At 41.9% G+C, this 22706-nt stretch overlaps 1 protein-coding gene across 2 annotated transcripts; it reads left to right on the top strand.

Annotated features, from left to right (window-relative positions):
* Positions 1–1907: 1907 nt before the first annotated feature.
* LOC118368781 (dual specificity mitogen-activated protein kinase kinase 4-like) lies at positions 1908–22688 on the top strand. Of its 2 annotated transcripts, XM_035753202.2 has the most exons (13): positions 1908–2318; positions 2928–2963; positions 7777–7888; positions 8443–8617; positions 9090–9209; positions 14437–14556; positions 14665–14716; positions 14822–14949; positions 15067–15144; positions 15336–15484; positions 15660–15705; positions 15805–15905; positions 21759–22688. In XM_035753202.2, the coding sequence occupies exons 1-13, from the start codon at positions 1997–1999 to the stop codon at positions 21763–21765; spliced, it is 1446 nt and encodes a 481-aa protein (XP_035609095.1). In that variant the 5' UTR covers positions 1908–1996; the 3' UTR covers positions 21766–22688. The 2 variants fall into 2 exon arrangements, with proteins under 2 accessions (XP_035609095.1, XP_035609086.1); XM_035753193.2 differs by lacking the exon at positions 21759–22688 and having other exon boundaries at positions 1911–2318; positions 15805–16283.
* Positions 22689–22706: the final 18 nt, after the last annotated feature.

Here is a 22706-nt window from a genome sequence, read left to right as displayed (position 1 = left end):
TAGACTGTAAACTCTCCTTCCAAACTCACATTAGCACGCTCTCCAGCAGGTATATTTCACTGGTCATCCCCAAAGCCAACACTTCCTTTGGCCGCCTTTCTTTCATTTCTCTGCTGCCAATGACTGGAACGAATTGCAAAAATCACTGAAGCTGGAGTCTTATATCTCCCTCTCTAACTTTAAGCATCAGCTGTCAGAGCAGCTTACCGAACACTGTACCTGTACACAGCCAATCTGTAAATAGCACACAAAACTACCTACTCCCCATATTGTTACTTATCCTCTTGCTGTTTTGCACCCCAGTATCTCTACTTGCACATCATCATCTGCACATCTATCACTCCAGTGTTAATGCTAAATTGTATTTATTTCACCTCTCTACATTTGCACACACTGTGCATAGATTTTTCTATTGTGTTATTGACTGTACGTTTGTTTATTCCATGTGTAACTCTGTGTTGTTGTTTTTGTCGTACTGCTTTGCTATATCTTGGCCAGGTCGTAGTTGTAAATGAGAACTTGTTCTCAACGGGCCTACCTGGTTAAATAAAGGTGAAATAAATAATAATAATAATATATAATAATATATATATTTTTTAATAAAAAAATGTTGTGAAACTGTTAGATATCACTTGTTAGATATTACTGCACTGTGAGAGCTAGCAAACAGCCATTTATCTACCTACCTCATCGGCATACAGTATTTATTTATCTTGCTTCTTTGCACCCCAGTATCTCTACTTGCACATTCATCTTCTGCACATCTACCATTCCAGTGTTTAATTGCTATATTGTAATTACTTCACCACCATGGCCTATGTATTGCCTTATTAACTCCATTATCTTACCTCATTTGCACTCACTGTATATAGATAGACCTTTTGTTTTCATTTGTTCTACTGTATTATTGACTCTATGTTTCTTTATTCCATGTGTAACTCTGTGTTGTTGTTTGTGTCGCTTTATCTTGGCCAGGTCGCAGTTGTAAATGAGAACTTGTTCTTGTCACGCCTTGGTCTTAGTATTTTGTGTTTTCTTTATCTATTTGGACAGGCCAGGGTGTGACATGGGTTATTGTGGTGTATTTTTTGTCTTGGGGTTTTGTGGGGTGTCTAATTAGTCTATGGCTGCCTGAGGCGGTTCTCAATCAGAGTCAGGTGATTTTTCGTTGTCTCTGATTGGGAACCATATTTAGGCAGCCATATTCTGTCAGTGTTTTCGTGGGTGATTGTTCCTGTCTCTGTGTAGTGTTCACCAGATAGGCTGTAATAGGTTTTCGCGTTTCGTTTGTTGTTTTTGTATATTAAGTTATTTCTTGTATCGTTCATATTATCATTAAAGAACATGAGTAACCACCACGCCGCATTTTGGTCCGACTCTCTTTCTACAGACGAACGCCGTTACAGTTCTCAACTAGCCTACCTGGTTAAATAAAGGTAAAAAATATATATTTTATTTTTAAAGAAGCACAAGCATTTCGCTATACTCGCAATAACATCTGATTTTTTTTTTTTTAACCTTTATTTTACTTGGCAAGTCAGTTAAGAACAAATTCTTATTTTCAATGACGGCCTAGGAACAGTGGGTTTAACTGCCTGTTCAGGGGCACAATGACAGATTTGTACCTTGTCAGCTCGGGGATTTGAACTTGCAGCCTTTCAGTTACTAGTCCAACGCTCTAACCACTCGGCGACCCTGCAACAACAACAACAAATTGTTAGACTGGCCCTAGGTGCTACAAATGGGCCAGCCCATCTGACATTTGCCCCGAAATGCCAGATGGCCAGTCCGCCTCTGCTCACGCAATGGCCTACTTTACAACCCTCTCTACTGCTGGGCCAACATTACGTCTCCATTACCCCCATTCAATGAAGTATTTATGTACATAGCCTTCCCTCTAGCCATATCAACTAGAACCGTCAAAAATGGTTGCTCCAGTAGCCTCCACAGTACGTGCGGTGCCCAAAGTTAAAGCTTGGCGTCCCATACCAGCCCAATGGAAACCCCTACCCTTTCTGGCGTAACTTGTTACGCACAGACTTCCGTGACTGAGCCCGGGACGTCCATAGACGTGGCCGTCTATCCCGTGCTGCGTTCGCTGGCGCAGTGTCCCGTGTGGAGAGAGAGAGAGAGAGAGGGAGAAGTTTGCTCTGCCTGCATCGCAGCCTCGGTGCTGCTGGAATCGAACACAACAATGGCGACTCCCAGTTCCAGCAGCAACTCAACAACCTCCAGCGGAAACAGCAACATTGCAGGATCCACCTCGCACCACCATCACCCGCAAACACAACACATGACCACCGTCAGCAGCATGCAAGGTTAGACCAGATGCCCTAAATGTCTATTTTCAAGTTGACCAGAGCTATTAAACGTTAGCTGTTGAAAAACATGACTTGGCTAACCTAACTACCATTGCCCCGAGGCTAAGCTACATAGCAGAGATGCAGTGCAGCTAACTAACTATATATTGTGCTAAATGTAGCGCTTCGGCAATTTGTTGCAACATTGTGTTTTTCTGCGAGGTGTACTGTAACTATGTTACAACCGCTGATATGTAAACGCACCAACTGAAAAGTGTTGCGTTGCAGTTACAGACGTTCCACTGCAATTGAGTTTACATCAACCGATGTTAGCTGCTTCATGCACAACTCAACCCAAGGCCTACTACCAGATTGAGAAACCTACGTATTTATTACTGTATTGTTACTCAATTAATTACACTATTTGTAGATAATAACGATTCAATTACTTTGTTTTCTAATATATATTTGACCTTTTTAAACTATGGGACATAATTGTCATTGAAATGTTAACTGTCAGTGCTATATTTTGAGTGACATCGTATTATGTAGCTATCTACTATGTACTTCGTGTGTGTCTGTCGGGAATTGTCCAGGTTCAACTCTTTTATTTTTTAAATATTTCAGAAAGCAACACGTGCTGGAGGTGTCAAAACGAAACAGGTACTATTTATTTTTATTTATAGGATTTCAGTAGAATATTACTTGGTTCATGTGATGGAATATGATTCACCATTGTTTTCTGCTCCCCATTTCTCTTTCGTGTTTGATTTCCTCATTCTGTATTACGTTGTGTTTTCATGAATTAGTATGGGTTCCATGTTAGATGTTTGCCACCATTCCATAGCTACTGAAAATAAATTATTGTATACATGAGGCCCAAAATCAGCCAAATATGTGTAGGGTAGCATAAATAACATAACCAGCTCTCACTTGCCCTTGAAAGCCAGGGTTGCACAGTCATAGTGCATTGATGACTTCCATCCAGGTTATATAATGACCAGACAACAGGAGGATATCTCCCCTCTCCCTCTCTCTCTCTCTCCTTTTAGGGTTTCAGATATGGTGGGTATAATTTGTGGAACATTCCAACAGGAATCTGTTACAAAAACTTTGTAAAGTACAAGGTTGCCAATAAACGACGCATACAAAATTGCCTGATCAATTCACCTAGCTAACTAGCTGCCGAATAGCCATCAACTCACCACGTAGCTTATTCTTAATATTTGTCCACAGGCTACCAGATTGAGGACAGACATTTTTCAGGAATTAACGTGGTGATTTAACTTTATGAATTAGCCCACTCCCTTCCCGGGATTTAATTCTGCCGCTATACAACCTTGTTATTTACGAAGTTTTGGGAACAGATTCCTGTTGGAACGTTTCACAAATTATACCCACTAACACACTTTCGTAGCACATCAACCCTCTCTCTCTCTGTGGGTGCATCTCAATATTTGGAAGTGGCTTCCTCTCCCTGTCTGCTTTCATCCATCTGCATTGAGTGAAAGGTAAAAGCAGATATTTGGTTGGTATCGACCGTATCTCTTTAACCTCTCTAGGGTATGTGGGCTAGCGTCCCACCTGGCCAACATCCAGTGAGAATGCAGAGCGCCAAATTCAAATACAGAAATACAAATACAGAACTAGTTTACATAGGTTTAAAGATGAACTTCTTGTGAATCCAACCACGGTGTCAGATTTCTAAAATGCTTTACGGCGAAAGCATACCTTAAAACAATTTGAGAACATAGCCCAGCAGACAAATCATTACAAAGAGTAACCAGGTCAGAAATAGAGATAAAATTAATCACTTAACTGTGATGATCTTCATATGTTTGCACTCAGAAGACAATTTATTCAATAAATGTTCCTTTTGTTCAATAAAGTCTCTCTTTATATCCGAAAACCTCCATTTTTTTTTGCACGTTTTCTTCAGTAATCCACAGGCTCAAACGCAGTCACAACAGGCAGACAAAAAAATCCAAATTGTATCCGTAAAGTTCATAGAAACATGTCAAACGATGTTTATATTCAATCCTCAGGTTGTTTTTAGTCTAAATAATCGATAATATTTAAACCGGACAATAACGTCGTCAATATAAAAGGTAAACAAGAAAGGCACTCTCTCGGTCGCGTGCATGAAAGAGCTCTGTGATATTCTATCTTCTGGGCCTGAGTAGACGGCAGTTTAATTTATGCATGCTTTTCATCCAAAATTCCAAATGCTGCCCCCTACCCTAGAGAATTTAACTTAGTATGTGTTGTCAGAGCCGCAAAGGAGAGGAGACAAGGAGTGGAAGCCACTCTAGACTATTGAGATGCAGTCTGTGTGATTATCTGCTAGTGGGCTGTCTGTCCACTGTTCTATATTAACTCATCTAATCCATGGTGGAGCGTTGGTTTGGGTGATGACCCATTTTCACCTGGGCATAATGGTCAAAGGGACCACTAGTTGGGGTACTGCAAAACAACTCCAGGCATTCCATGCTTTTCTTATCTCTTATTCTGAGCATCGGAGATTTACTATGCAATCTGACACACGTCAAATCGGTTTCCTTGATCGTCTGATTTTGTGTGAGGATAATGTTCTATACACTGATCTTTACAGGAAACCTACTGATCGTAACAGTTTGTTGAGGGCTGATAGTTGTCACCCGCTTCCCTTGAAAAACAGTCAGCCCTACTGCCAATTCTGTCGAATCAAAATAATGAGCAAAAAACAATCTGATTTCGACAGAAATATGGCTATACCGTTAAATTAACCAATGATATCAAGCCACACCCGGCCATGATTACAGACACCTGTGTGTGTCCTATATAAACTAGTGACTCTCAGTGTTTGTCATTATACCCCGATGAAGACAGTTTGTCTGTCCAAACGTTGGTTATTAAATTACTTTATCTGAGCTCCTAGAGTGTGTTGCTCTCTCCTTTATTTTTTCACGCGGACCTATTTCCACCCGGGTATATGGTTAAAGGGACAACTAGTACTGCACCTCTGTTTTGGCCCTGTAGGCCACTGTTCACTGTCCAATAAGACCTCGACACTTTCCCATCTCATCCTCAACATTATCATCTAGTGGAGTATTTAACAGTTATTATGTGACATATAACCCTGATACAAGACCATGATAGTCAAATGGAGCACTTCTTAAAGAGTCAACAGATATCTACTATGCTAGTGCGGAATAGTTGATATTGTGGGGCGGAAGGTAGTTAGAGCGTTGGACTAGTAACGAGAAAGGTTGCAAGATCGAATCCCCGAGCTGACAAGGTACACATCTGTCGTTCTGCCCCTGAACAAGGCAGTTAACCCACCGTTCCTAGGCAGTTAACCCACCGTTCCTAGGCAGTTAACCCTAACCCCTAACCCTACTTGGAGTACACCTGTGGTAAATTCAATTGATTGGACACGATTTGGAAAGGCACACACCTGTTTATATAAGGTCCCACAGTTGACAGTGCATGTCAGAGCAAAAACCAAGCCATAAGGTCGAAGGAATTGCCCGTAGAGCTCCGAGACAGGATTGTGTTAAGGCACAGATCTGGCGACGGGTACCAAAAAATGTATGCAGCATTGAAGGTCCCCAAGAACACAGTGGCCTCCATCATTCTTAAATGGAAGAATTTTGGAACCACCAAGACTCTTCCTTGAGCTGGCCACCCAGGGGAAGAACAAGATTCTCTGGTCTGATGAAACCAAGATTGAACTCTTTGGCCTGAATGCCAAGCGCCACATCTGGAGGAAACCTGGCACTATCCCTATTGTGAAGCATGGTGGTGGCAGCATTATGCTGTGGGGATGTTTTTCAGTGGCAGGGACTGGGAGAATAAATCAGGGTCGAGAGAAAGTACAGAGATCCTTGATGAAAACCTGCTCCAGAGCGCTCAGGACCTCAGACTGGGGCGAAGGTTCCCCTTCCAACAGGACAATGACCCTAAGCACACAGCCAAGACAACACTGGAGTAGCTTCGAGACAAGTCTCCAAATGTCCTTGAGTGGCCCAGCCAGAGCCCGGACTTGAACCCGCTCTAACATCTCTGGAGAGACCTAAAAATAGCTATGCTCCCCATCCAACCTGACAGATCTTGAGAGGATCTGCAGAGACGAATGGGAGAAACTCCCCAAATACAGGTGTGCCAAGCTTGTAGTGTCATACCCAAGAAGACTCGGCTGTAATCGCTGCCAAAGTTTCTTCAACAAAGTACAGAGTAAAGGGTCTGAATACTTATGTAAATGTGTGTTTGTTTTTTTAATATAAACTTAATACATTTGCAAAAATGTCTAAACTGTTTTTGCTTTGTCATTATGGTATTGTTTGTCGATTGATGAGGAAAATTACATTTTTAATCCGTTTTAGAACAAGGCCGTAAACTAACAGAATGTGGAAAATGTCAACGGGTCTGAATACTTTACGAATGATCTGTAGCTATAATAATTATTTCCAGTCTCCTGAAACATCACTGGTACTTTAATGTACTGAAATTCAACTTAATTTGCACTGAAACTCAACTTTGTCAGAGACTTCTGGTTACATGACTTAGTGGAGTTTGTGGCTTACTAGTTTTTATTGAAATGGTTCTCAATAGCTAGGTTTCCATCAAGTTAGTGAGAGATTTTCATGTGAATATTCTAAAATCCGCATAAAGAAAATGTGAATTTTCCCACTAGTGGTGGGAACTTGTTGCAGAAAAGAAATCAGTGCGTGAGTTTTCGTGTACTGAATAAATGTTTCCCAACACTTTTTCAATTCTACCAATAGTTTTGTCACAAACTGTTACGTTAAATAGCAAATGGTGTTGGCACGTGTGCGTAGGCTAGTCTACATACTGAGATTATTATGGATAAGACTGTCAAAAGGAACTCAAGCGTTGATAATAATGTCACCAGAATTAAACCCTCAATATTTATTGGAGCATCAAGATCACCGTGCGCTTTCATCACCCTGTGCAGTTCATAAGTTAGTTCATCTGAAGCCTAATAAACTGCATGGTTACCTGAGTCGTAGTGGGAGGACCACATCATATCATCACGTGATTCCAAGTTTACTTTGATATGATGGTGTTTATATCAATATTTGTGCATTAAGGAGTTTCCTTCGCCATTTCTTACATAACAAATTTTACCGACACAAAATAATCCCACCATGTCAAACGAACAAATGTATTAAATTATACCCGAAACTTCCTGTTTCCATCCCATCTCTCATGATTAAAAAAAATACTTTAAAGTTTACTCTTGTGAAAACTGTTGATGGAAACATGGTTATTGGTCTCACTTTATGATACAGTCCTGAAAACTATTTCATATTGTGAAATCTACTTATTCCATGCTCTTATATCCTATTCGGTTCCATCCCCATAGAATCATAACTATATGTCCCATTAGCCAATGTAGCATTACCCGGTTTCCCTTATTCCCTAACCAGCATATGTTGTGTACAAACTGTTTCCCTCTGTGTCTCTCTGCCAGGTAAACGTAAAGCCCTGAAGCTGAACTTCGCCAACCCTTCAGTGAAGCCAGCTACCAGGTTGCCCCTCAACCCCTCACCTTCAACTGCCCCTTCCTTCCAGAACCCACACATGTAAGTGCTGTGGAGAGCGGATCAGAAATGCACGTTTAGAGACCTGATAGTCATTACATTTACATTTAAGTCATTTAGCAGACGCTCTTATCCAGAGCGACTTACAAATTGGTGCATAGTCCTTAGCTTTCTAACAGGTTATGTATTTCTGTTTGGTTTTATTGTTGAAGAGAAACATCTTCACACGGTCTGTAGGGTATACTGTCTGTGTGAAGGAATACTGTTTAAGACGGCTCTGAGAATACAGCAAAATGGCTGCATGATTAGTTAGCATCTTCAGTCTCTTCTTCAGTGTGGTCTGCTATTGAGGAAGAAACCAAGACGTTATGATTGTAAAGGAACGAGGTGGGTTAAAAATCACTTCCTTGTGCATCATATGATGCTCCCTTCCGCCCCAAAACACTCTCTTCTTCATTCTCTCTCTGTTTCCTCTTTTTCCTCTCTATTCCTCTTTCCACCTCATCCCTCTCTCACCCCGTCTTCATCCTTCCCCACATCTCTTTCCTCTCTTCTTCATCCCCTCCCTGCTCTTCCTCCTCTCCCTCCCCCTACAGAGAGCGTATGAGGACACACAGTATCGAGTCGTCGGGGAAGCTGAAGATTTCTACGGAGAATGCCTGTGACTTCACGGCCGAGGACCTGAGGGACCTGGGGGAGATCGGCCGCGGGGCCTACGGCTCCGTCAACCAGATGCAGCACAAACCCAGTGGACAGATCATGGCCGTCAAGGTGACCACACCAGCTGCTCTCATCCTCACTGACTGAGATGTTCCAAGTTGAATACTAACATTGATATACTGTAGTCTACGCACCTCGTAAATCAGATTGATCCGGGTTAAGCGGGCGGGTGTTAAGGAGCACGGTTCATGTTTCGGGGAAGAATAACACCGACTTTCACCTCTCCCAATCCCGTTGGGGAGTTGCAGCTTTGAGGCAAGATTGTAGTGGATCACAATTGGATATCACGACACTGGGGAGAAAAATGTGTGCATCTCAAGGATGGTGCATAATAAGTACGAGACCTGGTGAAATATTGTCTTGGATCTTGGTGGATGGTAGACCTAGAGATACAACAGGGTTTTTAATGGTCTTCATCGGGTGACGACTAGGACTATAAAACTGATCTCTGAGCTGTTAATCGTTTCCTCTATTTCTGCTGAACACCTGTTGTTGTTGTTGTCGTCTCTGTCCCCCCCTTCAGAGGATCCGCTCCACGGTGGATGAGAAGGAGCAGAAGCAGCTGCTGATGGATCTAGACGTGGTGATGAGGAGTAGTGACTGTCTCTACATCGTTCAGTTCTACGGAGCTCTCTTCAGAGAGGTGAGACTTTTCAAATCACATTTTATTTGTCACATGATTGGTAAACGACAGGTGTGGACTAACACTAATGCTTACTGATGGGTCCTTTCCCTTGTTAATAAGACAAGGAATAAATACACAATGAGCAACAATAACATGGCTATATACATGGGTTATCAGTACTGAGTTGATGGGCAGGGGTACGAGGTAATTGAAGTAGATGAGTACATATAGGGAGGGATAAAGTGACTAGGCACGATAGATTAGCAGCAGCGTATGTGATGAGTCTAAAGAGTTCGTGCAAAGGGGGTTCAATGCAGATAGTCCGGGTAGCTATTTGAAGCTGTTGCTGGTCCTATTGGTTCCAGACTTGGTGCATCGGTACTGCTTGCTGTGCGGTAGCAGAGAGAACAGTCTATGACTTGGGTGGCTGGAGTCAATTTTTAGGGCCTTCCTCTGACATGTCTGGTACAGAGCTCCTTGATGGCGGGGAGCTCGTACGCACTACCCTCTGTAGCACCGAACAGTTGCCGTACCAAGTGGTGATGCAGACATTCAAGATTCTCTCAATGGTGCAGCTGTAGTACTTTTTGAGGATCTGAAGGCCCATGACAAATATTTGTTTTGCTTCCTGAGGCATTGTTGTGTCTTCTTCACGACTGTGTTGGTGTTAATTCCTTAGTGATGTGGAGACCGATTAACTTGAAGCTCTCGACCTGCTCCACTCCCCATCAATGTGAATGGGTGCATGTTTCCTGTAGTCCACGTTCAACTCTTTTGTCTTGCTGACTTTGAGGGAAAGGTTGATGTCCTGGCTAGAGGTCGATCGGAAATTAAAATCGGAATGGCCGATTTAATTAGGGCCGATTTCAAGTTGTCATAACAATCGGAAATCTGTATTTTTGGACGCCCCCGATTTAGCCTATTTATAATGTATTTATTTTACCTTTATTTAACTTGGCAAGTCAGTTAAGAACACATTCTTATTTTCAATGACGGCCTACGAACAGTGGGTTAACTGCCTTGTTCAGGGGCAGAACGACCGGTTTTTACCTTGTCAGCTCAGGGATTCAATCTTGCAACCTTACGGTTAACTAGTCCAACACTCTAACAACCTGCCTCACGAGGAGCCTGCATGTTACGCAAATGCAGGAAGAAGCCAAGGTAAGTTGCTAGTTGGCATTAAACTTATCTTATAAAAAAAACAATCAATCAATCATAATCACTAGTTAACTACACATGGTTGATGATATTGCTAGTTTATTTAGCGTGTCCTGCGTTGCATATAATCAATGCGGTGCGTATCGTTGCTCCAATGTGTACCTAACCATGAACATCAATGCCTTTCTTAAAATAAATACACAGAAGTATATATTTTTAAACCTGCATATTTAGCTAAAAGAAATCCAGGTTAGCAGGCAATGTTAACCAGGTGAAATTGTGTCACTTTTCTTGCGTTCATTGCACGTGGAGTCAGGGTATATTCAACAGTTTGGGCCGCTTGGCTCATTGTGAACTAATTTGCCAGAATTTTATGTAATTATGACATAACATTGAAGGTTGTGAAATGTAACAGCAATATTTAGACTTAGGGATGCCATCCGTTAGATAAGATACGGAACGGTTCCGTATTTCACTGAAAGAATAAATGTTTGTTTTCAAAATGATAGTTTCTGGATTCAAACATATTAATGACCTAAGGCTCGTATTTCTGTGTGTTATTATGTTATAATTAAGTCTACCATCTGACTGAGCGATTGGTAGGCACCAGCAGGCTCGTAAGCATTCATTCAAACAGAACTTTTGTGCGTTTTGCCAGCAGCTCTTCGCTGTGGTTCAAGCATTGCGCTGTTTATGACTTCAAGCCTATCAACTCCCGAGATTAGGCTGGTGTAACCGATGTAAAATGGCTAGCTAGTTAGTGGGGTGCGCGCTAATAGCGTTTCAAACGTCACTCGCTCTGAGACTTGGAGTAGTTGTTCCCCTTGCTCTGCATGGGTAACGCTGCTTCGAGGGTGGCCGTTGTCGATGTGTTCCTGGTTCGAGCCCAGGTAGCGGCGAGGAGAGGGATGGAAGCTGGCAATACTAAAGTGCCTATAAGAACATCCAATAGTCACATTTTAATGAAATACAAATGGTATAGAGGGAAATAGTCCTATATTTACTACAACCTAAAACTTCTTACCTGGGATATTGAAGACTCATGTTCTGAGCAAGGAACTGAAACTTTCTTACATAGCACATATTGCACTTTTACTTTCTTCTCCAAACACTTTGTTTTTGCATTATTTAAACCAAATTGAACATGTTTCATTATTTACTTGAGGCTAAATTGATTTTATTGATGTATTATATTTAGTTAAAATAAGTGTTCATTCAGTATTGTTGTAATTGTCATTATTACAAATACATAAAAATAAAAATAAAAAAAATAATATATATATATTTAAATCGGCCGATTAATCGGCATCGGCTTTTTGGTCCTCCAATAATCGGTATCGGTGTTGAAAAATCAGAATCGTTCGACCTCTAGTCCTGACACCACACTGCCAGATCTCCTCCCTGTAGGTTGTCTCATCGTCGTCAGTGATCAGTCCTACCGCTGTCAGGTCGTCAGCAAACTTAATGATGGTGTTGGAGTCGTGCCTGGTCATGCAGTCATGTGTGAACAGGGAGTACAGGAGAGGACTGAGCACACACCCCTGAGGGGCCCCTGTGTTGATGATCAGCATGGCAGATGTGTTGTTACCTACCCTTACCACCTAGGGGTGGCCCATCAGGAAGTCCAGGATCCAGTTGCAGAGGGAGGTGTTAAGTCCCAAGCTTCGAGTGTACTATGGTGTTGAACGCTGAGCTTGAGTCAATAAACAACATTCACAGGTGTTCCTCTTGTCCAGGTGGGAGAGGGCAATGTGGAGTGTAAGTGAGACTGTGTTATCGGTTAATATATCTACAGTACATGTTTCAATACCTACATGACTGTATATTATATATTAGAAGTAGTGACTGTTTCTTTACTGAACAAAAAAAATAATATTAACGCAACATGTAAAGTCTTGGTCCCATGTTTCATGCGCTGAAATAAAAGTTCACAGAAAAGTTCTATACGCACAAAATCTTATTTTGCTCCGATTTTGTGCATACATTTGTTTACATCCTTGTTAGTGAGCCTTTGTCCTTTGTCAAGATAATCCATCCACCTGACAGGTGTGGCATGTGAAGGAGCTGGTTAAACTGCATGATCTGCACAGGTGCACTTTGTGCTGGGGACAACAAAAGACCACTGTAACATGCGCAGTTTTGTCACACAGTGCCACAGATGTCTCAGGTTTTGAGGGAGCGTGCAATTGGCATGCTGACTGCAGGAATGACCACCAGAAATGTTGGCATTGAGAATTTAATGTTCATTTCTTACCATAAGCCGCATCAAGTCGTTTATGAAGAATTTGGTAGTACGTCCTACCTGCCTCACAACCGCAGACCACGTGTAACCATGCCAACCCAGGACCTCCACATCTGGTTTCTTCACCTGCGGGCTCATCTGAGACCAGCCACCAGGACATCTGATGAAACTGAGGAGTATTTCTGACTATGATAAAGCTCTTTTGCGGGGGAAAACTAATTTAGATTGGCCGGGCCTGGCTTCCCAGTGGGTGGGCCTATGGGGGCTCCACCCCTGCCCAGTCACGTGAAAGCCATAGATTAGGGCCTAATCATTTGATTTGCAGGCGGCAGGTAGCCTAGTGGTTAGAGCGTTGGACTAGTAACCAAACGGTTGGAAGATTGAATCCCCGAGGTGGCAAGGTAAAAATCTGTCGTTCTGTCCCTGAACAAGGCAGTTAAACCCACTGTTCCCAGGTTGTCATTGAAAATAAGAATTTGTTCTTAACGGACTTGCCAAGTTAAATAAAGGTAAAAAAATAAAACATTTCAATTGATTGATTTCCTTATACAAACTGTAACTCAGTAAAATCGTTAATTGTTACATGTTATACACTAATGGACCAAAAGTATGTGGACACCTGCTTGTCGAACATCTCATTCCAAAATCATGGTCATTAATATGGAGTTGGTCCCCCCCTTTGCTGCTATAACAGCCTCCACTCTTCTGGGACGGCTTTCCACTAGATGTTGGAACATTGCTGCGGGGACTTGCTTCCATTCAGCCACAAGGGCATTAGTGGGGTCAGCGCTCTGTTTAATTAAGCCAGTCAAATTTTTACACACCATTCTTGACAAACCATTTCTGTATGGACCTCTTTTTGTGCATGGGCGCATTGTCATGCTGAAACAGGAAAGGGCTTTCCTCAAATTGTTGCCACAAAGTTGGAAGCGCAGAATCACATAGAATGTCATTATATGATGTAGCGTTAAGATTTCCCTTCACTGGAACTAAGGGGCCCGAACCATGAACTGCCCCAGACCATTATTCCTCCTCCACGATCTTTACAGTGCACTATGCATTCGGCAGGTAAGGTTCTCCTGGCATCTGCCAAACCAGATTCGTCCGTTGGGCTGCCAAATGGTGAAGCTTGGCATTGTGCATTGTGATCTTAGACTTGTGTGTGTGTGGCTGCTCGGCCATGGAATCCCATTTCATGAAGCTCCCGACGAATAGTTGTTGTGTTGACATTGCTTCCAGAGGCAGTTTGGAACTCAGTAGAGGGTGTTGCAACCGAGGACAGATGATTTTTACGTGCCTTAGCATTCGGCGGTCCCATTCTGTGAGCTTGTGTTGGCCTACCACTTTGCGGCTGAGCCGTTGTTGCTCCTAGATGTTTCCACTTTACAATAACAGCACTTACAGTTGACCGGGGCATCTCTAGTAGGGCAGAAATTTGACAAACTGACTTGCTGAAAAAGTGGCATCCTATGACGGTGCCACATTGAAAGTCACTGAGCTCTTCAGTATGGGCCATTCTACTGCCAATGTTTGTCTATGGAGTTTGCATGGCTGTTATGCTTGATTTTATACATCTGTCAGCAACGGGTGTGGCTGAAATGGCCTAATCCACTAATTTGAAGGGATGTCCACATACTTTTGTGTATACAGTGCATGTTAGTTCTGTATATAGCATCCAGTTATAGGTGAGAAAGGTGAAATGCGACATTAACTAATTAGACAGGTTCAGTTCTGGGGCAGTAGTAATTCTCAAATGTTTGGTTCTGGACTGGGTGGTGGCAGGACATGTTGTTTTGTTACAATGTGGAACACTTGTGATCAATAATGACATTTCTTTCTCTTTAGGGTGACTGTTGGATATGTATGGAACTAATGTCTACCTCATTCGACAAATTCTACAAATGTGTATATGGTTCGTTAGATGACGTCATTCCGGAGGAAATATTAGGCAAAATTACATTAGCAGTGAGTGGTTTTATTTTATTTACTGTGACTCTAATCTGTTTATAACATATTTATATTCATGCAGTTGTTGGTCACAGATTGTAATGAGATGTGTTTGTTTCTGTACAGACCGTTAAAGCGCTGAACCACTTAAAAGAAAACTTGAAAATAATTCACAGAGGTAAGTTGTCAGATACATCTTTTAGAATTTTGGCCATATTTATGCAAATTCCAGCTGTGTGTGGTGCATGAAGTCTAAAACGTCCGTATGTTTGTGATCTTACAGACATCAAACCTTCCAACATTCTCATGGACCGTAACGGTAACATCAAGTTATGTGACTTTGGCATCAGCGGTCAGCTGGTGGACTCTATAGCCAAGACCAGAGACGCAGGCTGCAGACCCTACATGGCAGTAAGTCTGTAAAAAAAAAATTGCGAAAATCTCACTAAAATGTCAAACTAGGATTCGGTTCCTGAATTGTCCAGTATATCGTGGAAAAGTTGTGTTTGTTCTTTTCCTGTTGCTCAGCCGGAGAGGATCGACCCCAGTGCATCCAGACAAGGCTACGACGTCCGATCTGACGTCTGGAGTTTGGGGATAACCCTGGTAGTTATTTAATTCAGTTAATTCATACATTGATTTGATGGCCTCCAATGGGGAAAAACAGGTTTACTATGTTATAACCTAGCTGCACTGTTATTGATAACAATTTGTACACTAAGAAATACACAATCTAACTATTTCTAAACCCTTGTTGGTGGTAGTCAATGAGTAATTGCATTTCTGCGTGTCTTCAGTATGAGTTGGCCACCGGCAGATTCCCGTACCCCAAGTGGAATAGCGTGTTTGATCAGCTGACCCAGGTGGTGAAGGGCGAGCCGCCGCAGCTCTGCAACTCTGAGGACAGACAGTTCTCCCCCAAGTTCATCAACTTTGTCAATTTATGGTGAGTATCACCTCTAGTGAAAGCAGTCTACCACTCCCTCCAGTGGACATTGCTATTAGACTCTCACCCTAGAGGATTCACCATTGGTTTCTTCCTCCCTCTCCTGGTAGAATGGTGAAAAGGCAACATTGCTCTTTCTGTTGTCTTGCCAATTGCTTTTTCTCTTGTTCTACAGCCTCACAAAGGATGAGTCAAAACGGCCCAAGTACAAGGAGCTCCTGGTAAGTTTGTGGATTTCACTGTGTATTGACTGCTATGCGGGCAACAGCAACGCTTGACCTAGTTTCTATGTGGCTGAGATAAATGTTTGTCTCCTCCAGAAACACCCGTTCATCCTGATGTACGAGGAGCGGTTTGTGGACGTGGCCAGCTACGTGTGTCGTATCCTGGACCAGATCCCTGCCTCCCCTATCTCCCCTATGTATGTGGACTGACGGGGACGGGGGGGGAATCAGTACACCGCGACACACAACGCATGACATCCCGTGCCCTCAGTTACTATAGTAACAAGGTGTTTGATTCCATGAGAACAATTCCAGATTCCAAACCAATCGCTCTGTGCAATACGATAATACACACATACCTGTCGCCACCCTGTTCAATGTCCATAAAAACATCTAGATTATCCTCCCGTCTTCAGACAGCTAAACTTGAAGACATTCAATTGGCTCAACGTATATACACAACGGGTCATCTTTTTTTATGTGCTGGGGAAAAAAAACGGTTTAGAGTCAATATATGGTGTATACTTGAACATCGATGTTACCAAATAAACAAACATGTTGGAAAGTGCCGCTCATGACGTTATGAAAAAGAGTCATCTATTTGGATTGTACATTGTGGACTCTATTGTATGTATGGGTTTGTGTGCTCACCTCTACGTCGTCAGAAGTTTGTTTTTTTACAGATGTCTGAGCGAGACACTCAAATCTCTCAGTATGCTGTGGGCACCTTAACTCTTAACTGTAAAATGAAGGGGGTCTGATGATCTAAAAGTTATCGTTCCCTGAAACACAGATCGATGGTGTAAACGTGGCTTTATTTTCTTAATATGCAATTTTACAGTATGACTCCAAATGTTGTTCTCTGCTAACTGTACAGTAGGATTGTAAATCTATACGTGTGTGTACATCTCAAAACAGTTTGCTAATGTTCACCGGTTCTGTTCAGCAGTTAAGACTTGTTGACACGGACGCACTAGACAATGTCTCCTCAAGCAGTTATAAGAGTACACAGTTCTCCACCTGCCACACGTTGCAAACTGGATGAAGTTTACAGCCAGTCGGCTAGCTATGAAACCTATCACTTTGCAAGACGTCACAAGTTGAACATGTCGGATATACATTTCATTGCTTGACCAGGTCAGTGCTGCATCTGTCTGTGTAAAAGGAGTGTCCGACCCCCCCACGACAGTCATGTTATACTACAGCACTGTTCAGCTGCCCAGCCTGCCTGATCTCACACAGAATCATAGATAAAAATCGGCATGTGACTCGGGCCGCTCGACATGATACGAGGCTCGCACTCATGGAACGTTCTGTTTCCCTCGTTAACCCTTAGGCAACTTGTAGGGCACATCTCAATAGTGTCTAGTGAAATCCTCTTCTTGTCCCCTTTTCCACTGATGTGAAAGACCTAGACAGGTGAACATGGAATAGATGTTACTGATAGGCTTTCACCTATCCTGTGTAGTCTGATCAGTGCAGATGGTTGTGTATTTGGGTCTCGAGTGGCCTAAGGGACTGCATTAGAGGCGGTGCTAGAGGCGTCACTGGTTCGTTCCCAGGCTGTGTCACAACCGGCCGTGATTGGGAGTCCCATAGGGCGGCGCACAATTGGCCCAGCGTCATCCGGGTTAGGGCCGGGGTAGGCCGTCATTGTAAATAAGAACTTGTTCTGAACTGACTTGCCTAGTTAAATAACGGAAAAATAAAAAGATGAGAGGTGAGGAAGTCACTCTCTTTCGCGCTCAGAAATCCACAGCGTCAGGTCACCCACGTTCAGTGTATAATACTGTAGCGAAGCAAAAAGAAACATGGAACTCCTTAGCTAGTGAACCAAACTGCAGGGGTTCAGCATCGCTATGTTGGAACCTGGGTTGTTTCACTAAGCAGTCGATGCGTTTGCCAGATAACTTCAATGACCCTTTCAGATGTAACTCCCAGGTTACTATATGTGATATTAAGAACTAGAAAAATACACAATTGTTTTTGAATGTTTAGGAAATGTGGCTGGCTAACATTTCATGAAGCTAAATTGTGCTTCACGAAATGCCCCCTTGGAAAAGCCAGGGGTCAGGGACAAGTGTTTCGTACAGAAATGTCGCGTACATATGCAGTTTATTCAGGAGAGAGGAAATTTACAGAATATTCGGATAGAAATGTACTACATAGACCTGACCTGATTCCCTGTTATGTGGAGTACGGAATCCAGTCGTCTCTATTCATTGCGTTTCTGTCTGAATAGTTCTAAACTTTGCATCTGAAGAAGCCTATGCTCTTATAAGCTGAGATGTGGAAAACTTATGATTACATGGTGAATTGCAATTTATTGGAATGTTCATATTATAGATCATACAATGTTAAGGGCAATGAGTATGATATTGTATATTGATCAAGGGTAAAAAAAAAAATAATAAAGTTCACATTGAGAAAATACATAGCGCTGTATTGTGAACCTGGGTCGTAGACAAAGGTACCACACAGAAACAATGATTATTTGTGTTTAAAGTTTATTGCTTTCTCTTCTACAGTAATGCACTGCTATGGAAAGCTGTTCAGTGGCCAAGCAACAGGGAAGCTTTTTGTCAGATGTGAAATGTTTTATGTAAAAAGAGAAAAGAGAGTCATATCCCTCTACATCAGGTGATCAGGGTGGATCACATGACCTGTGTGGCTGTTGTAAATGCCTAATGGCGTGGTGACAAAACTCAACTGATCTTGGGTGAAATCCTATAAATAAGGGTGCAACAGTTTAAAGTAACAAGAGGGGAAAAAAGTTGTTTGAGATAAATATTTGGTCAAAAAATAAATCAATCAAATAACAATGATACTGAACCAAATCTGACTGATAGCCAATCCAAGACAAAGTTAGTGTTTTGAACGTTCTTCTGCATTTCGGTGTACATTGAACAGAGACTGTGAAGATTCTGGTCGTGTTCCTCTGTTCAGACGTTGCTGACCGCATGTCAGATCTTACAACGCCTGGACAGGTATTTTTACGTATCAGCTAACCACATGCAATGTCTGAGCAGGGGAACACAACCTCTTTTCTTCGAGGCAGAACCTTAAAGTCATTCCTTGAAAACAGCTCTAGTTCGTGTTCCTGAAGTGAATCCATATGAGCCAAGCCTGCGCCAATGGTAGAGCAGTGGTCAGATGACCTAAACAGAACCTTAATAAGACAACCATAGAGTAACCATGGGAACCTCAATGAGCCAACCATAGAGTAACCATGGGAACCTCAATGAGCCACGCCTGCACCAATGGTAGAGCAGTGGTCAGATGACCTAAACAGAACCTTAATAAGACAACCATAGAGTAACCATGGGAACCTCAATGAGCCAACCATAGAGTAACCATGGGAACCTCAATGAGCCACGCCTGCACCAATGGTAGAGCAGTGGTCAGATGAACTAAACAGAACCTTAATAAGACAACCATAGAGTAACCATGGGAACCTCAATGAGCCAACCATAGAGTAACCATGGGAACCTCAATGAGCCACGCCTGCGCCAATGGTAGAGCAGCGGTCAGATGACCTAACCATCACAATATCTCAGACAGTCTCATTGGCACCATGGTGGTTAAATTACGGAGTGGCTTCCCACTGACCTTTTTTTCAGAGCATTAAAAGTCTTGACGCTTCTGGCATTTGCTTGTCCTCTACCAGTAGAGAACAGGCTACTCTGGCGAATGCTGCTGATTTAATAAAGTTATGTCTGCAAGATCACAATAATATGTAGACTACTAACAGAACGGAATATAATGACATATTATAACGTTACTGTGAAACAAAAACCGCACCCGAATATTTCTCTCATGTGGCCAAAACAGATGCTGCATGGACGTTTCACCGGTAAAACTAAAAACAATATATATATATCATTCACGATTGACGGTGCGGAATGTGAAGGGAAAGACACCACACAAATGTGTGCGTAAGGTAAAGAAACATGTGCGCAGAACATGATCCGCACGTGAGCAGAAGCTTAGGGACCTTTCGCGCTCAACAAAAAAAAGGTCAGTGAAACATGGGTTCCCACAGCCATGGTCTTAAAATTATCTTAAAATTATACCCATAGTTACGTTTACATATTCTAACTGTCCCTATTTGTTTAGCTATAGACCACATCATACATGTACCGCAGATGGGTAGTTATTTTGGTATATTTACATCTAAGTAAACTATTTTTCATTCCTGATTCATAATCATTCTACAGATCCTACCCTAAACCTCTGCAGCATAACGGTGGCTATGGAAACAAGTTTATAAAAAGGTCACACGTACTTTGACATATGGAACAGGGATTATTCTGTGCTAGATTCACAGTTAGTATTGGTAAGAATGGATATTTACTCTGCATATGCACTACTTTTACATCCATATTGTTCTCCATGGAAAACATATTTTTTGGGAAGAACAATGCAAGATCAAAAAGGCAGAATATGAGTTTATGTTAATCTAATTTTATCATAAAGGAATGTCAAATATAAACATGATCAATGTATAAATAAAAAATACATGAAAAATAAATAACTAAGAAGTGAGTCTCTCTAAGATATAAATGGGTGAATTTTCCAAAGGTCAAATACAAAACAATAAATAAATAATAAAAATAATATAGGATGACATTCAGACAGATTTTATTGCCATACTTCTGACTTACTATGATGGATCCTTGCACTAAAAATGTGATGTGATTTATCAAAGCCGCGTGATAAAGGTGGCGCACTGTGCAAGTACCATAGCGTTCCACATTCATGTTGTCTTGAATGATTGTGGATGCTTTGTGTGACCCGAGTAACAGCATTGTTTGGTGTGATGGGATATGGACAGAGTGCTCCATTTGAAATACCAAGAGCGTTCTTGTTGTGAAGTGTTTAAGGCACAGTCTTGAGTTAAATATTGCCCTCTCGTCCTACAATCCATGCATTTCTGCATCTGAAGACACTTTTATCGAAACTGAGACAAAGGGGTTTTCCACACTAAAGGTACATATTTAGCCTTCATATTATTATATTGTAAATAAATCCACTAGTAAAGTGTGAGAAAAAAAACACAACAAACACTTGCATGGAACTTTCTTTAACTGCAAATACATTCTAGGTTTAAGCAAAGTGTGCCAATCTATGCCTAATCAAGGTGCAAAATGTGAGATTTTGAAATATTTACATAGAAAATATCAAACGACATACTAAAATGACACATTTGATTATGTGATAGTTTCTAAAGTGTTCTCTCCCACACCACAGGCAAATATCCAGACCTCAACTTGTCTCCGTCACGAACAATATAATATTTACAAATGTGGCATTCGATGTCATCTAAATCAGTTTGTAATCTCCTTTTGGTTTCCAGTAATAAAAACAAATACTCACTGTTCACAAATAACACATTGATTGTCAAAATATGTATCTTCAAGTCTAGGTGGCATATTCATTAAAACTGTACGAAACTACTTGCATATATTCTATAGATTTCTTAAGGCAACGTTGTAATATTTTTTTGGGGGGTCGTAGTATTCATTTAATGAACATCGTTGTTGTTGGAACTATCCAGAGTCATACTGCTTTTAATGGACAGTGACAGGGGGTAGGGGGGGTACCTAGTTATTTTTTGCGTCATCATTGCATGCGATCATCATTCTCAAAGCCGCTGTTTACTTCTAAGATCACTTTAACCGCCCTAAAAACCCGATTCAAATAGGTATGTGATGACACGTTATATAAAGTCTTTATAGTGTTTTATTGACATTTTAGAGGCGATAAGGTGATAAGTTGGACAGATCGAGTGAAAAAAAGCCATTTTACCACACGACATCTCTCCTTCTCACTATCACGCATTAGTGCTGTCCCCAGTCCACCTGGCCATGCTGCTGCTCCAGTTTCAACTGTTCTGCCTTACTATTATTCGACCATGCTGGTCATTTATGAACATTTGAACATCTTGGCCATGTTCTGTTATAATCTCCACCCGGCACAGCCAGAAGAGGACGGGCCACCCCACATATGTTCTCTCTAATTCTCTCTTTCTTTCTCTCTCTCTCTCGGAGGACCTGAGCCCTAGGACCGTGCCCCAGGACTACCTGACATGATGACTCCTTGCTGTCCCCGGTCCACCTGACTGTGCTGCTGCTCCAGTTTCAACTGTTCTGCCTTGTTATTATTCGATCATGCTGGTCATTTATGAACATTTGAACATCTTGGCCATGTTCTGTTATAATCTCCACCCGGCACAGCCAGAAGAGGACTGGCCACCCCACATAGCCTGGTTCCTCTCTAGGTTTCTTCCTTGGTTTTGGCCTTTCTAGGGAGTTTTCATTGCTTGCTGTTTGGGGTTTTAGGCTGGGTTTCTGTACAGCACTTTGAGATATCAGCTGATGTACGAAGGGCTATATAAATAAATTTGATTTGATTTGAGTTTCACTTCCCCACCCGCCATTTTTAAAAAGACCAGACAGGGCTCATTGCCTTCTTGAATCATGCAGAAACGGGCAGCGTGGAGGTCATGTCATTTATTCTGTTGGAAAGGGGAGAAATTGTGCTTTACAATGGTATTGACATTACAGTTGATCTGGAAGTATTACGTTTTTGGGTGCTAAAATACGGGCAATTGTACGGACCAAGGCGATGTACGAGTTTACGCAAGTTTACGTTAGCTAGCTAGTAACTTTAGCTAGACACTAATGTAATCTCACTCACGTTTGTACATCGCCTTGGTCCGTACAATTGACCTTATTTTAGCGCCCCCAAAAATGTAATACTTCCAGATCAACTGTAATGTCAATACCATTGTAAAACACAATTTCTCCCCTTTCCAACACAATCAATGACATGACCTCCATGCTGCCCGTTTCTACATGACTCAAGAAGGCAAAGAGCTCCTTCGGGTCTTTGGCGGGTGGGGAAGCTAAACTAATGCGTGATAGTGAGAAGGAGAGATGTCGTGTGTGAAAATGGTTTTTCCCCCCACTCAATCTGTCCAATGTATCACCTTATCG

The sequence above is a fragment of the Oncorhynchus keta genome, chromosome 3, assembly GCF_023373465.1.
Source record: "Oncorhynchus keta strain PuntledgeMale-10-30-2019 chromosome 3, Oket_V2, whole genome shotgun sequence".
In the NCBI taxonomy this organism is placed as follows: domain Eukaryota; kingdom Metazoa; phylum Chordata; class Actinopteri; order Salmoniformes; family Salmonidae; genus Oncorhynchus; species Oncorhynchus keta.
This window is presented reverse-complemented; position numbering and strand designations above follow the sequence as displayed.